This window comes from Nuphar pumila, chromosome 3, assembly GCF_984573655.1.
Source record: "Nuphar pumila chromosome 3, dmNupPumi1.hap1.1, whole genome shotgun sequence".
NCBI classification, from domain to species: Eukaryota; Viridiplantae; Streptophyta; class Magnoliopsida; order Nymphaeales; family Nymphaeaceae; genus Nuphar; species Nuphar pumila.
The window spans coordinates 126,098,474-126,112,969 of record NC_143251.1 but is presented as its reverse complement, the minus strand read 5'-3'; the positions used below and the strand labels follow the sequence as shown (position 1 = coordinate 126,112,969).

Sequence of the window (14,496 nt, the reverse complement as noted above, 5' to 3'; positions counted from 1 at the left end):
GTACAACTCGAGTGACATGTATTGGATTATGAACCTGACAGAGTTCAATGGGACCTCAATCACTCAAGGGGTTTGAGGTTGTGGTTATCCTTAAGATCTAAGAATTGAACCCAACTACTGCAAGTAGATGATGCATCTGAACCAACCTGTTAGGGTTCTCCTGATACAAGTTTACCGCCCTAACATGGATGGGGTCAATGAGCTTCTAGGGTATATAAAATACATTGAATAATCAACCCCCAGAACGTCGCGTTGATGCCTGAACAATGTTTCGCCCGTGTACCAAGAGTGAAAGAGAATAATATTGAAACAATGCATTAGCTCTAGGTTCAACGATGTATTGAATGTATGAGTGAATGAGCGTTGTTGTGTCAAGTCCTGCATAACCTTAGTGAAGTTGTCATGATCAGTATACTACTGGACTAATAGGGCAAAGACCCATGTTGTATCTACATGACTAAGCGAAGCACGAGGAGCTTGCGCCTTAGTCTTGTAAGATACATATGTGCCAAGTATGAAGACTTGAGCTTTAACATCCCAATTGAAACTCGGAAGAGGTCAACGCTAAGTCGTGCAGACTTGAGTGAGAGATTCAAATCACAGCCCTAAAGAGGCTTACGCTAAGTCATGCAGACTTGAGCGAGAGATTCAAATCACAACCCTAAAGAGGCTTGCACTAAGTCATGAAAACTTGAGCGAGATGTTCAACTCATAGCCCGAAGAAGGCTCTTGCGATATATGCTAAGTCATGGAGGATTGAACATCGTTATTACGAACTATGACCCTTAGTGGTCAATGCATTTACTTGAGTTGAATAGATGTATGATTGCTTGCTTACCAGAACATCAGTGGTTCTGACCTCGTTTAATGGAGATTTTCAGGTGTTGGACTTGCATTGCGATATGCGGAGTAAGGCGGTATCGAGTTACAGGGTTTCTCTAGACAATGTTGTATTGCTTTCTTTATTAAACCAAGTACTGCATTTCCAAGCAGTGATGTTATAATAAACAAGTGGTTTTGATAAAGCTCATAGTCATTCAATTTTTATGAACCAGTTATACTTAGGATATTCGTATTTTCGTGAATATATGCTCAAACCGTCAGGGAGTCATAACTTCCTTCTTAAATAAAATCAAGAGATTTGTACAAGCCAACTTTCTTAGTTACGTCAATACGAAGAGAACGGCGTACTCAGAATTTTTCAGAAAAAAAAAATCGCTGAAAACCCAAAATTTTTGCGGGACCCACAAAATATCCTATGAAATTTCTATGTGGTCCCTACACCAAAATGAACCTCTTAAAAATTTTAGAAAGGAAATGGCAAGAAGGGAAAAAAAGCCTTTGGATTTTTCTAGCTTTTTCTAGAAAAATTCAAAGACAATATGGGATTACTTGGGAGCCAAGTAATCTTGGTTATAAATAGTCATTCATCCTCTCTCGAAAATCATAAAAATCATCTCCCCTACTCTTTCTCTCTCTAGAACCTCCCTTAGTGAGCCTAGCCCACCTGGCCTGAGCCTATCTGATCTGGTCCTAGCCTTCCTGACCTGGTCCTAGCTCGCCTGACCTGGTCTGAACTCACTTGACTTGGTCCAAACCCAGCTGACTTAACTTGAATCTAGTTGGATTTGAAGTCAGAATTCTTTTTAGTCCTGAAATCTGGTTTGGTTCACTTGACCCAAACCCAGCCTACTTGGACTAAATCTGAACCTGCTTGACCTAGTTGACTTGAACCGAACCCAATTTGGTTCAAACCACCTAGGCTTAACAGTTTGACCTGCTCTTCTTCTTTCTCAACTAGGTCGATCTCATCTGACCTAGTCTGACCTCTCAAAGGAATGTTTGAACCTTGTTTGAAGTAGTCGGGGCATTCTAGAGTTGTTTCTTCCCTGATTTGAAGTAAGTTCTCTTCATTGATCCATCTCTCTCAAGTATTTACTTGTTTGTATATGATGTATACCTTCTGAAGTAGTATCTGACCCTAGTCATTGGTTGAGCCCTCTAGGACACTTCGGTGTTCATGCGATCTTATTGTGACTATCGTCATATATATATATATATTTGAATGTGCAGTATATGTGTTTTTAAAAATAGTATCTCGCCCTAGTCCTTGTTTGAGCCCTCTAGGATACTTCGGTGTTCACGCACTCGCCTTGCGACTAATGTTGGATGTCGATTCTCGTGTATAATGTATTTTGTCTTGCCATCGCGTTATATAATGCCAAGGCTCCTGCTTTCTGTAATTTACATTATACACTTATATTACATGTTTTATTTTTTTATCGCATCGAATAATGCCAAGGCTCTTGCTTTCTGCAATTATATATGTAAGATATTTTGTTCGGTTTTAACTCTTGAACAATATGTATATGCACTCATTTACGATGTCGTCATATAAAGCACATGCTTTTGCTTATACTACATATAATGCACATAAATGAGCGTTCAAATGGAGATCAACTCTAAATCGCCAATGCGATTCCATTACCGCTCATCGATCAAGATTCTGCTTAATGAATGAAGCTTCTATTTGAAAGGCTTCGCCTTTGCATAAAACTATTTTTTCGTAAAAACTAAGTCACTTGTGCATGGCCTGGATATGGCCCAAGGTTCTATCGAACCTCGATGAATGCAAAGTATGCATAACAGTGCGCATTCATTCCTAAGTTAAAGCATAGTGATTTCTTCGTCAAAGAGGAGAAGTGCTATTGAAAATTCTGAAAAGATGCTTATTGAGCTTAAAAGAAATGCATGCTTCCTCAGATAAAGAAAGTGAGTGCTACAGAAATTTCTGAAGAAGCTCAATCAAGCTCAGAAATAGCGTAGCATGTTACTCCATCATACAGAGGAGGTGCAGCCCATATTCCGTCAAGTACTTTCTACAACGTAGAAAGGTTTGACTCATTCCTACCGTCGAAGCAGATGAAGTGTTGTCAAAATGGTTGGTAGAAGAGCTGTCAGAACCAGTTGAATGGCACGAGGATGCCATGTTGTTGAAACGCTACCAGAATGGTCTGTTTTCATGTTTCACCTATAAGGGCACTTTACTCGTAAGGGCCGCAGAACCCAGAGTAGTTGTTGATCCTTGACTAGGCCACTACTCGTATGGGTCGTAGAGCCAAAGTAGTTATTGTGTCTTGAATAGGCTAATTGCTCATGGCGATGATTTACGTCGAGCAGTCGATCCATTGAGATCGAGTCATATGCATGCTCATGGATACTGTTGTATAACTAGACTCATAAGGATCGTTGTGCTAGAGTACGTTGTCTACCCAAAGGAGGTGAGATGCTCGTGATGGTCGTAATACCAAGAGCTCAGTTAAGCATGCATATGAATCAAACTTAAATGTCTCATGAACCCCATGGTTGATAGCCATGTTAAGAGAGATTATTGAATGGGGTCGAGTACATATATCCTTAGTGCGGGATGCAATGGCTTGTTCAAATGGCAAGAACATATCTGACAAGTAACAGTTAGACCGACGAACCCCTTTAGGACTAACACTCACTGTAGCAGATGGTGATGGTACAACCCGAGTGACATGTATTTGATTATGAACCTGATAGAGTTCAATGGAACCTCAGTCACTCAAGGGGTTTGAGGTCGTGGTTATTCTTAAGATCTAAGTATTGCACCCAACTATTACAAGTGAAGGATGTACTTGAACCGGCCTGTTAGGGTTCTCCCGGTACGAGTTTACCGCCCTAAGATGGATGGGGTCAACAGGCCTCTGGGGTATCTAAAATACATAGAATAATCAACCCACTGAACATCGCGTTTATGCCTAGACAATGTTGCGCCCGCGTACCAAGAGTAAAAGAGAATAATATCAAAACAATGCATTAGCTCTAGGTCCAACGATATATTGAATGTATGAGTGAATGAACATTCTTGTGTCAAGTCTTGCATAACCTTATTGAATGTGTCATGATCGGTATACTACTGGACCGATAGAGCAAAGACTCGTGTTGTATCTACATGACTAAGCAAAGCACGAAGAGCTTGCACCTTAGGCTCGTAAGATACAGATATGCCAAGTATGAAGACTTGAGCTTTGATATCTCAATTGAGACCCGGAAGAGGTCAACGTTAAGTCATGCAGACTTGAGCGAGAGATTTAAATCACAGCCCTGAAGAGACTTACGCTAAGTCGTGCAGACTTGAGCGAGAGATTCAAATCACAACCCTGAAGAGGCTTGTGCTAAGTCATGAAAACTTTAGCGAGGTGTTCAACTCATAGCCCGAAGGAGGCTCTTGCGATATACGCTAAGTCATAGAGGCTTGAGCATCGTTATTACGAACTGTGACCCTGAGTGGTCAATGCATTTACTTGAGTTGAATAGATGTATGATTGCTTGCTTACCAGACCATCAGTAGTTCTGACCCCGTTTAATAAGAATTTTAGGTGTTGGACCTGGATTGCGATATGCGGAGCAAGGCAGCATCGAATTCCAGGGTTTCTCTAGACAATGTTGTAATGCTTCCTTTATTAAACCAAGTATTGTCTTTCCAAGCATTGATGTTGTAATAAACAAGTGGTTTTGATAAATGAAACACTTTGGTGGTCAAGAAGAGTTTGACTACATACCTGTGACTTGCCCAGAGTTTTCTAAAATTGACGACTCATTATCGTCTGATTCCGCCACTAAAAGTTTTTCTAAGTTCCGCTGCAAAGAAAAAAAATCATGAAAAATTTAACTTAGCTTTGTTTTGAAAATTCGGGGCGTTATAGGTCAAAACCTAAAACCTTAACCCAAACTCGAGCCATAGTGGGTTGGGTCAGCTATGTCCATTAAGCCGCCTGACCCATTGCTCACCCCTTCCTTCAATCACACTTTCTTAATTGACAAGGCTATCTATTATTAAGTAATATTTTTTATTAAATTATGTTTTTAAATGTTGTAAAAATTTTAAAGATGCCAAAAAGAAAATTTAACAAACACAATAAGTACAAATATGTCCTAAATACAAGATTTAAAAAAAATCTTTTTTTGATAAATCACAACTTTTACTCAATATATGCACATTTTTTAGTATATTAAATGGGACATATTTAAAGATGTACTAAAGCTTTGACCTTAATATAATGTGCTCATGCTAGTTACCATTATAATCACTATAAAAGTTTTGCTCACCTAACACGTAGACATATGATACCAATAAAATATATAATGATTGGTTAAGACCAAAGTTCGCACAACCAATCATGTCTTGAAGGCTATTAGCAAGTCTGATTGTAAATCATTGCCTCTCAATAAGGCTACCTGCCCCAACATATATTAGATTGCCTAACTTGCAGAGAGACAATGTCGGGTCTACTACAAGCATGTGTCACATTCTCTATGATTTTATGTTGAGTTTTTGAGTGATTTCCTCATACTAGCACCATGAGCAGGTTCATCTCTTGAAGGTCTCACATTTACAAGACCCTACTATAGAAAAAACAAAAGAAGATACACTACGTCACTCCAACTAACTTAAAATTTACCCTTAACTTGATATTAAAGATATCAAAAGCAATATATCTAAAATTTTGAGGCTAAAGTTTTTTTTATGTCCAAATTGACACTTATATAAGTTTTCAAATAAGCTTATCCTAGAACCAAAATGAGTAAAACCAAGATAAGATATTGTATAAGTAATAGCCGCATGCAATGCCAAAACAACAATTTATAAACATAATCATGGTTATAATTGAATATTCATGGATTTCATCAAAAGTTATGCAAAACCATGATATACAGTCAGTTGATTTTTTACTCTCACTGGCACTACCCTTTTGCGTACCATGCTAAAAGAAGCAGTAATGATAGCTTATGGCATGTTAAACCAGTGAAAAGATCAGGTGCAATATGATTGCACAAATATGTGTGAATTAAGCACCTGATCACCCTCCTTCTTGGGGACAGGTGGGGCCCAAGGCCTGATGGAGGGCGATCAGGTGTTAATGCACAAATTTTGTGCCATGTGATTTTACCCGATCTACACTCGTTAAAGCATGTCATTTTGGCTATCATAAAATGAAGATCGTTGTCTATTCTAAAAAAAAAAAATGAAGATGGTTGTGTCTAAAAACATGCTAAGAGGACTTATTCAATAGGTGAAGTTTAGACTTTATTTGTAAGACAGTGTTAAGGAGGAGATGAGAGAGGTGGTGGGAGGGAAGAAGAAAATGACAAATGAGGCTGGAGTTGTCAACAACGTACTAGTAAGGTCAGCCGGTCCTGATAGAATCAGGTTACCTGGGAGTTAAGTTCTTGTAGTGGAGTATAGACGATCACTCTACGCTCATTGCCTACTCTCGACCCTTCATTGTCCGCCTGGCGTAAGTCGGGATATGATTCTTTTGTAAGCAATCATCACATTAATCAAACGCTAAGGGGGTGTGCCTAAGCTCAGCTTGCTTATCGAAAAAGAAAAAATATAATCAATGTTGGAATGAGCAAAATAGGTGTTGGCAAAGAGCACATTTTTTTCACCGAAAAAAATATACCCATTTTTTTTTTGTCATGTTAGGCAAAGGGAGAAACCCGCAATCAACAAACAAACACTGTCAGACTTTCAATTGGTAAAACCTTTGGGGCACATTTGGAAATGAAAAAGATGTAGGAAAAGTGATGCAAAATGAAAAATCCTTAAGGATTTTCCGACCTTTCCAAACAAGAGACTTTTTCACTGAGTGAGTTTTTCTAAAAAGTACAATTTTTTTATAGAAAGCATTCTTCCATGGAGGGGTGGAGGAATGTTTCCTACGGAGAGAAAATTTATTTTTAAACTCTCCACCGCCCATCTCACCACCACTACCCACCATCTTACTATCACCACCACCACCCTCCTCTCATTTTTTCACGCTTTTCTCATGCTACACATTCACTCTGCTTTTCTCATGCTACACAAACAAGCGAAAAACTTTCTTTTGGAGAACTTCTCATGCCAAAACTCTCATAGGCAAAGCTTTCTTTTCCTATGAGAGTTTTCTCTTCCAAACGTGCTCTGGAAGTCCTCAGCTTCGACTTTGAGGCAAGGGAAATACCTTTGCTTTTGTTGATGAGAAAATTTTGAAATTAGTGCGCAAGGTCCCAGCACTAATTCCACTGGGATCAAACCCACAATTGGTATGGAGCAGCACTTGGGGGGGCGGTTTGCTCTGTTGGGTTTTACCACCATAGGGTGGGGCCAATTTGAGCTTGATCCCAGTGGGTTCCTCATCATAAAAAAACAGAAGAAAGCCCAAATATTAAGTTCAAAGATTCTTGTGTGAAGAACCAATCAGTATTTTCTGAGTCATGCAAACTACTAGGATAGTGTTGAAGTTTACCCATGTAGCGACCAACAACAAAAAGGAGCAACTTTACACGAAACAATGGAAATAAATTTGAAATGCTGATACGTCGGCATTAGCTGCTTCATAAGCAAGGAGAGTAACACTAACATCAAATTCATCAGCTACACCGGCCCGGGTTGCCTGAGTGGCAGCGGGCCTGGGGAGAAGGTGCTGACCCCTTCGTCCCAGGTTCGACTCCCACTGAGTGTGCCTTTCACTGGTGGGTACCATAAGGGCTTGGGTGTCGGTGACCCCACACGGAGATTACCTGCTTCGGCAGGAAACTTCATCTAAAAAAAACAGCTGCTTTATAAGAACAGATAAATCATTACCATCAAAATTGAATTACCAGGTTCTATTAAAAGGATCAAAACGCAAGTGAAAAGAATGGCTCATTTTCATAAAAATCTTGATGAAACTACAACAAACTGAAAAAATTGAGTTAAAGATACAGACCAGTATAGTAAAAGAGGACAGGTCAACTCGATTTGTTTCAGCAAAAATATTTCAGGTGTCAATCAATATCCATACTTTTCTCCTTTCCATTAGTACTGCTACTTGTCCATAGTTTGATTGTTCGATCATGCGAGACAGTTGCTATGCACTGTCCATCTGCACAGGGAATGTTTTTATAGGATCAGCAATAAAATCTCTCTCTCTCTCTCAATACACACACGCACATTGTTCTTACCTTCAGAAACATCTACACAGGTAACTTTTGCTTCATGCCCAGATAATGTCTTGATCGGCTTGAAATCTCTGGCTGACCATATCTGAATCAAACAAAGTTTTAACATTTTTACTCAAATTACGGAGCATATATATAGAAACCAAATAATGGAAAGCACTATAACCATGCAGAAAAGTTGAAAATATTCCCCAAGTCCCAAAAATGAGCCAGTTCAGCTGATAATGTCTTAACTTTCACAAATCATTTAACCAATATTGTTTGCACAAGTATGGCAGGTACTACTAGTAGCCTATTTAGAGATGCCAAGTTATGTTACCATTCTGACTGTAAAACTTTGTTTTGAGGGGGAAAAGGCTTTGAGCACTATAAAGAGATACAGGTCAACTGCCGATGATGGACACAATTGCGAAAAGGGGACTCCAAAAGGATATGGGCATCTATGAAGTAATTGAGAAGAGTTGTTGGTCTTATTGAAAGATTGAGATCATAAATATTATCTTCCAAGAGATAACTGTGTTGTCCCTACTGTGGACCCCTTTCATTTATCCAAGGTGGAAGGTTCAGGAACAACCCACCTTCTCCATTAATAACCTCGTACTATCCATGAATTTTCCATCCCTCAAACAAAACCCTCGTTGAGAACCAATGACATAATTTGAATCAGTTTCATGCAAGAGGCAAGCAACTTGGCAGATAATTTCTACAAATAGTAATCAAGGGAGTTAGTTTATTAGTGGTTCGACACTCTAAGCCCCTCAACTTACAGATTTTTCTGCCAATGATACTGATCGACCATAGCAATAACCTTCCAATTTGTTCATCTTTTTTTTTCTTTTTCGAGGAAAAGTATATTGAATTCTCACTGTCCAAGTTTTTCATAATCTATCAAGATTGAAAATAATGAAATCAAACACGGTATGAGTCTATGACCAACTCCTAGACCCAAAGTTAAAGAACAACTTCCTATTCCCCTCTTCAAGGAACTCACATTAGCTCCATTTTGAAAGCATGTGAAGGACGATATCCACAAGATTTCTTCATATAGCTCTTACAGGCTGTACAATTCTCATACAATTGGTACTCGTGCTTGAAGATCTAATACATTTCAATCTTCCTAATAGAAAACAAGGTCGTCCATTGGATAGAGAGGTGCATTTGCAACTTCCTGTGAAAAAGGGTGGTCCTCCTCACCCTACCATGTTAGATGGAAGGAGGTCGTTTTGTCATTGGAAATGTGAGGTCTTTTCATTGAATGTTTAGGATGATAGAACTAATCCATGGTTATGAAGTGATTAGACTTGCCCATGAAATGTGAAATAAGTCTGCCATTCTTAAGTCTTATCAAATGCAGCTATGGCTGCTCATGAGGGCTCCACTCATCTGGTAGGGGCAACTCGTGAAAGTCACCAATTCGAAACCCACAGCTGCACGTCCCTTGCTGCAAGGCCAAAGCTAGGGAGTCCGGATCAGGTGCCATATGATGGCAAAGAATTTTGTGCCTTAAGCACCTGATCGCCCTCCATCAGGTCTTGGGCCCCACAACTGACAGGCCCTATCCCCAAGATGGAGGGTGATCAGGTGCGTAAGGCACATTTTTTTGTGCCATCAGATGGCACCTGATCTAGACTCAAAGCTAGGTGTACTCCCAATGGGCAAGGAGGGCCTGGGGTTTTTACACCAATGAGCTCTTGAACGATCGAGGTGGTTTTCCCTGATTACCCAAAAAAAAAATGCAGCCGTGGCTGGCAGTTAGCCTTTGGTCACAGTCGTACAAGCCTATCATGGTTAAAGCATTAAGTTTTGCTCCTTAGAAAAAGTAGCTTTACAAGCTTTAGAATTACCATTGAAGTTCTCAATGAACGTGACTTTTTGTGTTTTATGCAAATCTTTTAATCCTAATCTTCCTCTTAGTTAACAAGAGGACCTATCTCTTCATCATGTATTCTTTTCACAATCAAAATGAATAATGAGGACCATGCTTAAAGTTCATTTGCTTTTTTGATTATCTTCTTCTTTGTCTAAAACATAAGAGACATAAAAGTGCATTCTCAAATCAAAATTGTGATTTTGAATACAGTAACAAAAACATGGAGAATGGTACCATGGAGATGAGTTGTTGGAGATAGCTATCATGCCAATTAATAGGGAACGTCCTTGAAAACTTAATTCAATCGTCAAGTTCCATTGTTGGTTGCTAACAAGACAAAGTCAAATTGGCTGCCAGTCAACAATGGACGTTCTAGGATCAAATATCGTGTAGAACAGAGATTTTTTCTAAAACAAAAGATCTTTAAAGTGGTGGAAGATCTAACATGAAAATAAGCCATGGAAATGGAAACATCAGATGAAGATCTTCAAAGCACTGGGAAATCTATTCATGCTCCTCAACATAATTTACTCTCGCAACAGGTGACAGGACGCTTCCAAGAGATAACCTCGAAAAAAAAACTAAATTTATTGGAGAAAACTACACTGGAGATATAGAAAGTAAAAAAAAGAGATGAAATCCAAATGAAGAAACAAACAGTAACATAAGTGTTAACCAGCAATATTGTAACTCGTGATAGTCAATCATGATGCGAGCTGTCAAAAGAAGTGATGATGAACAGCAATAAAATTGGCGAGGGAGTGGCAAACAACAGTCAAGTAAGACAATAGCCAGCATGGTGATCGCTTTCTCTTTTTTCCCTTTTCAATCACATGAGACTTTCAGAAATATTTAGTCCAATCTGAGTAGGCATTCACAACCATAGTAAAAAAAAAGCATTACCCTAAATACAACAAGTTCCTGTATCATTCAACAGAATTGAGAACATTACTCACATGAAGGGAAGAAAAAATAACAGCTAAACAAGAAACTACCAAAAAACATTATCAAATTCTTAGCAATTGTTCTGAACAAAAAATTCATAACTGGGAATTGTGAGGCCTCTAAACTAGGCACATATCAGTGAGAAACTAAGAGAATAAAGGGCATCCTACACATAAATGCACCCAATTAACATTTTTTGGAAGATCATATTTCATTATAACATATTCAATAAAGATGTCTATTTAGCAGTATGGTATTGATTTTATTTCAAGTAGCATCAGCATTAGATTTATGCAGCATGGTGAATATTGTTAATATATATATATATATATATATATATATATATATATATATATATATATATATATATATATATATATATATATATATATATATATATATATATGTTATGTAATAGGTAATGCTCTCTAGGCGCATTTTGGTCTTGTTATTTTCATGTAAATAGTGACTGTCCACTAGGGACAGTATTATACTTTTGTTCTTTATTGTATAATGTAGAGGGTCGATATGACTGTTGGAACAGTCCAACTAGCTGTTGGACTGTTCCAACAGTCATAAATATGATTATTGGACTGTTGGGACTGTTCCAACAGTCATAAATATGACAGTTGGAACAGTGACTGCCTATGGGACTGTTCCAACAGTCATAAATATGACTTTTGGAACAGTGAATGCCCATCTTGGCTCTATATGTAGTGCCTTTCTCCTCTTTGTAAGATAAGGTTTGCTTAAGCATTTATGATCAATAAAGTGTATATTTTTTATGTTGTTCATTTGGGTCTTTTTAACCTTGTATGCACTTTGTGCTTGTGTAGTGCCTTAGTGCTTTTGTGTTTATCCATTCTTGGATTTGAAATTGTGCTTATGCACGTTGTTTTGTACTTCCGCATACTTTGTGACATGGTATTAAAGCATAGGCTCTTGATCTTGTGGTGAATTCCCTGTTGGTATTCGAGGTGATCAAGCTTGTGCAAAATCATCTTGTTCGTGGTGCTTGAAATTAGTGTTGTGCTCGTGGTTCTCAAAAGACTACTCTTTCTCTCTCTTTACAATTATCCATGGTGGACTCCGATACTAAGATCGACCTCTCCTTCAAGCTTAATGGGACGAATTACATGATGTGGGCCTCCACAATGGAAAACAATCTAAAGGGCAAGAAGCTTTGGGGTTTCGTCATGGGAACCATTCCTAAACCCCAACTCATGCTCACAAAGAAAGAAGGAGATCTAGATAAAGCCCGAGATGATCGTATCAAGGCCATTACAAAGTGGAAGATTGAGAGAGTAATGTAAAAATTCTTGCATGGTTCAAGAATAATGTTGACATCAAAATATAAAACAACATTTTCAAGTTTCGAAAAGCTAATGAAGCTTAGGTATTCTTGAAGAGAATGAACACTCAAAAGGATCTTACAAGGCAATATTATTTGAGAACCACTAAGGAGAAATGAATGTGCGTGACTATTATTGCACATTATCTCCTATGTGGGACGGAATAGCTATTCTTGAACCCAAATGGGTTTACATTCAAGATATTCAAATGAGGCAAGAGCAATTGGAAAGAGCACTTCTTCCAAGTGAGATCCTCTCTTATTCATAGAACCTCTTTCTTACCTTTTGAGGACGCTGTTGCCAAGTATGTCAAGAGGAGACCCATCTTGAAATGACAAGAAGAGGAGATGAAGTCTTAGCTGTATCTAGGCTTGGTAACCATGTAAAAACTTATAGGCCTCCACACTTTGAAAGAAAAAATAACTATGGTGGAGGTAAAAGAATTGCATGTCATTATTGTAATGAGTTGGGTCGTATTAAACCGGCTTGTCTAAAGCTCAACAACAAGGTGGCTTTGGTTGAGGAATCTACTCTAAAGAGGGAAGAGCCAAGCAAAAGAGGAGGTGATTCTAAAAACTCTTTCTCCCTCTCTCAACTAATAGAGGTGCTTCAACAAATATTCAAAGTATCACCTACATCCAGTGCCACTATTGCTTCCTCTTCTCCTCCCGGTATGCGTTCTTGGATCCTTGATTCACGTGCCCCCTTTCATATGACCCCTTTTAAGAATCTCCTTTCCAATGTATGTACCAATACAAATCTACCTTATGTTTCAACCACTGATAGAATTTCTTTAAAAATTAAATGTATTGGAACTTTGGATTTAAAAGTATCTCAAACGTTTTTTGTTCCCAAAATAATAGTTCCAAAACTCAATCTTAATATTTTTTCAGTTTCTCAAATTACCGATCATGGGTGCAAAATTATTTTCTCATCAAAAGAGTATATTGTGCAAGATCTCCGGTCCGAGAAGCATATGTGCAAGGCCATATGAGAGGAGATCTTTACTATATGAGTTTTTTTGTCTATTCCCTCTAAGTCATTTTGTAATCATGTCCAAAAAAAATATATTGAAATATGTCATAAGAGATTTGGACATCCTAATATTTCAAAGATGTATCTTTTCCTATTTGTGGAGACTTATTGGAATGAAAAAGATATTATTTGTAAGGATTGTAATTTTGGAAAAATGAAATACATTCCCTTTCCTCAAAGAACTTTTGAGTTTGTGCATTCAGATGTATGGGGACCCTCACCGGTCATATCAAAGGGTGGGATACTCTTATTATGTTATTTTTATTGATGACTTCACAAGACATGCATGGATCTACTTCCTTAATCTAAAATCCGATGTATTTTCTTGTTTTCAAGAATTTCATATGATGGTCAAAAATCAATTTCAAAGTAACATTTTCATTCTTAGATCCGACTCAAGTGAAGAATATATGTCAGAGTTTAAAAACTTTTTAAAAGGAAATGAAATTTGTCATCAAAGATTTTGTTTATGGACACCTCAACAAAATGGACTAGCGGATACTCTTATTATGTTATTTTTATTGATGACTTCAGAAGATATGCATGGATCTACTTCTTTAGTCTAAAATCATTAATATAAAATCTAATGTATTTTTTTGTTTTCAAGAATTTCATATGATGATCAAAAATCAATTTCAAAGTAACATCTTCATTCTTAGCTCCAACGCAGGTAGAGAATATATGTCAAATGAGTTTCAAAGCTTTTTAAAAGGAAATTGAATTTGTCATCAAAGATCTTGTCTCCAGACACCTCAACAAAATCGACTAGCAGAAAGAAAACATAGACATATAATGAAAACCGCTAAAACCTTACTTATTTCCAAAAATGTTCCTAAGAAATTTTGGGTCGGAGCCAGTTTGACTTCTATCTATTTGATGAATAGAATGCCTTCTTCTTCTTTAAACAATGACCCTTTTGAAAAATCGTTCAAGATTGCACCCGATTTCAAAAGATTGCGTATATTGGGTTGTAAATGCTTTCTTACTCATAAAAGAGATAAACTTTCACCAAAAGCTATAGAATGTGTTTTTATGGGTTATGGTGAAAACCAAAAAAGATATCGTTGCTCTGATTATAAAGAAAACAAGCTTTATGTTTCTAAAGATGTAACCTTTTTAGAAAATGAAAGTGGATTTGACAAAGAAAGTAATTGTTGAAGTCGGCTAGGGTTTCAAGAAAACCAGAAAAGAGAGAGAGAGAGAGAGAGAGAGAAAGAAAGAATCGTTAACCCTCAATAGGTCTAATCTCACTTAAATAGAGAGATTAGACAGGAATAAAGT

General features: G+C 37.7%; 1 protein-coding gene across 3 annotated transcripts in view; it reads right to left on the bottom strand.

Moving 5' to 3' along the window:
- Positions 1–7,303: 7,303 nt before the first annotated feature.
- The window catches only part of LOC149843663 (U4/U6 small nuclear ribonucleoprotein PRP4-like protein), a 36,928-nt gene continuing 29,735 nt past the window's right edge, over positions 7,304–14,496 (bottom strand). The window contains exons 4-6 of one of the 3 annotated variants that reach the window (XR_016430910.1): positions 8,017–8,098; positions 7,782–7,937; positions 7,304–7,628 (exon numbers count right to left, since the gene is read on the bottom strand). Coding sequence is in view for 1 of the 3 variants with exons in the window: in XM_090000002.1 (XP_089856128.1) it covers positions 7,840–7,937; positions 8,017–8,098 (180 nt within the window). In the remaining 2 variants the exon portion in view is untranslated. Of the gene's footprint in view, positions 7,629–7,702; positions 7,938–8,016; positions 8,099–14,496 lie in introns of those variants that run through there. The other 2 variants (XR_016430911.1, XM_090000002.1) reach the window with 2 other exon arrangements.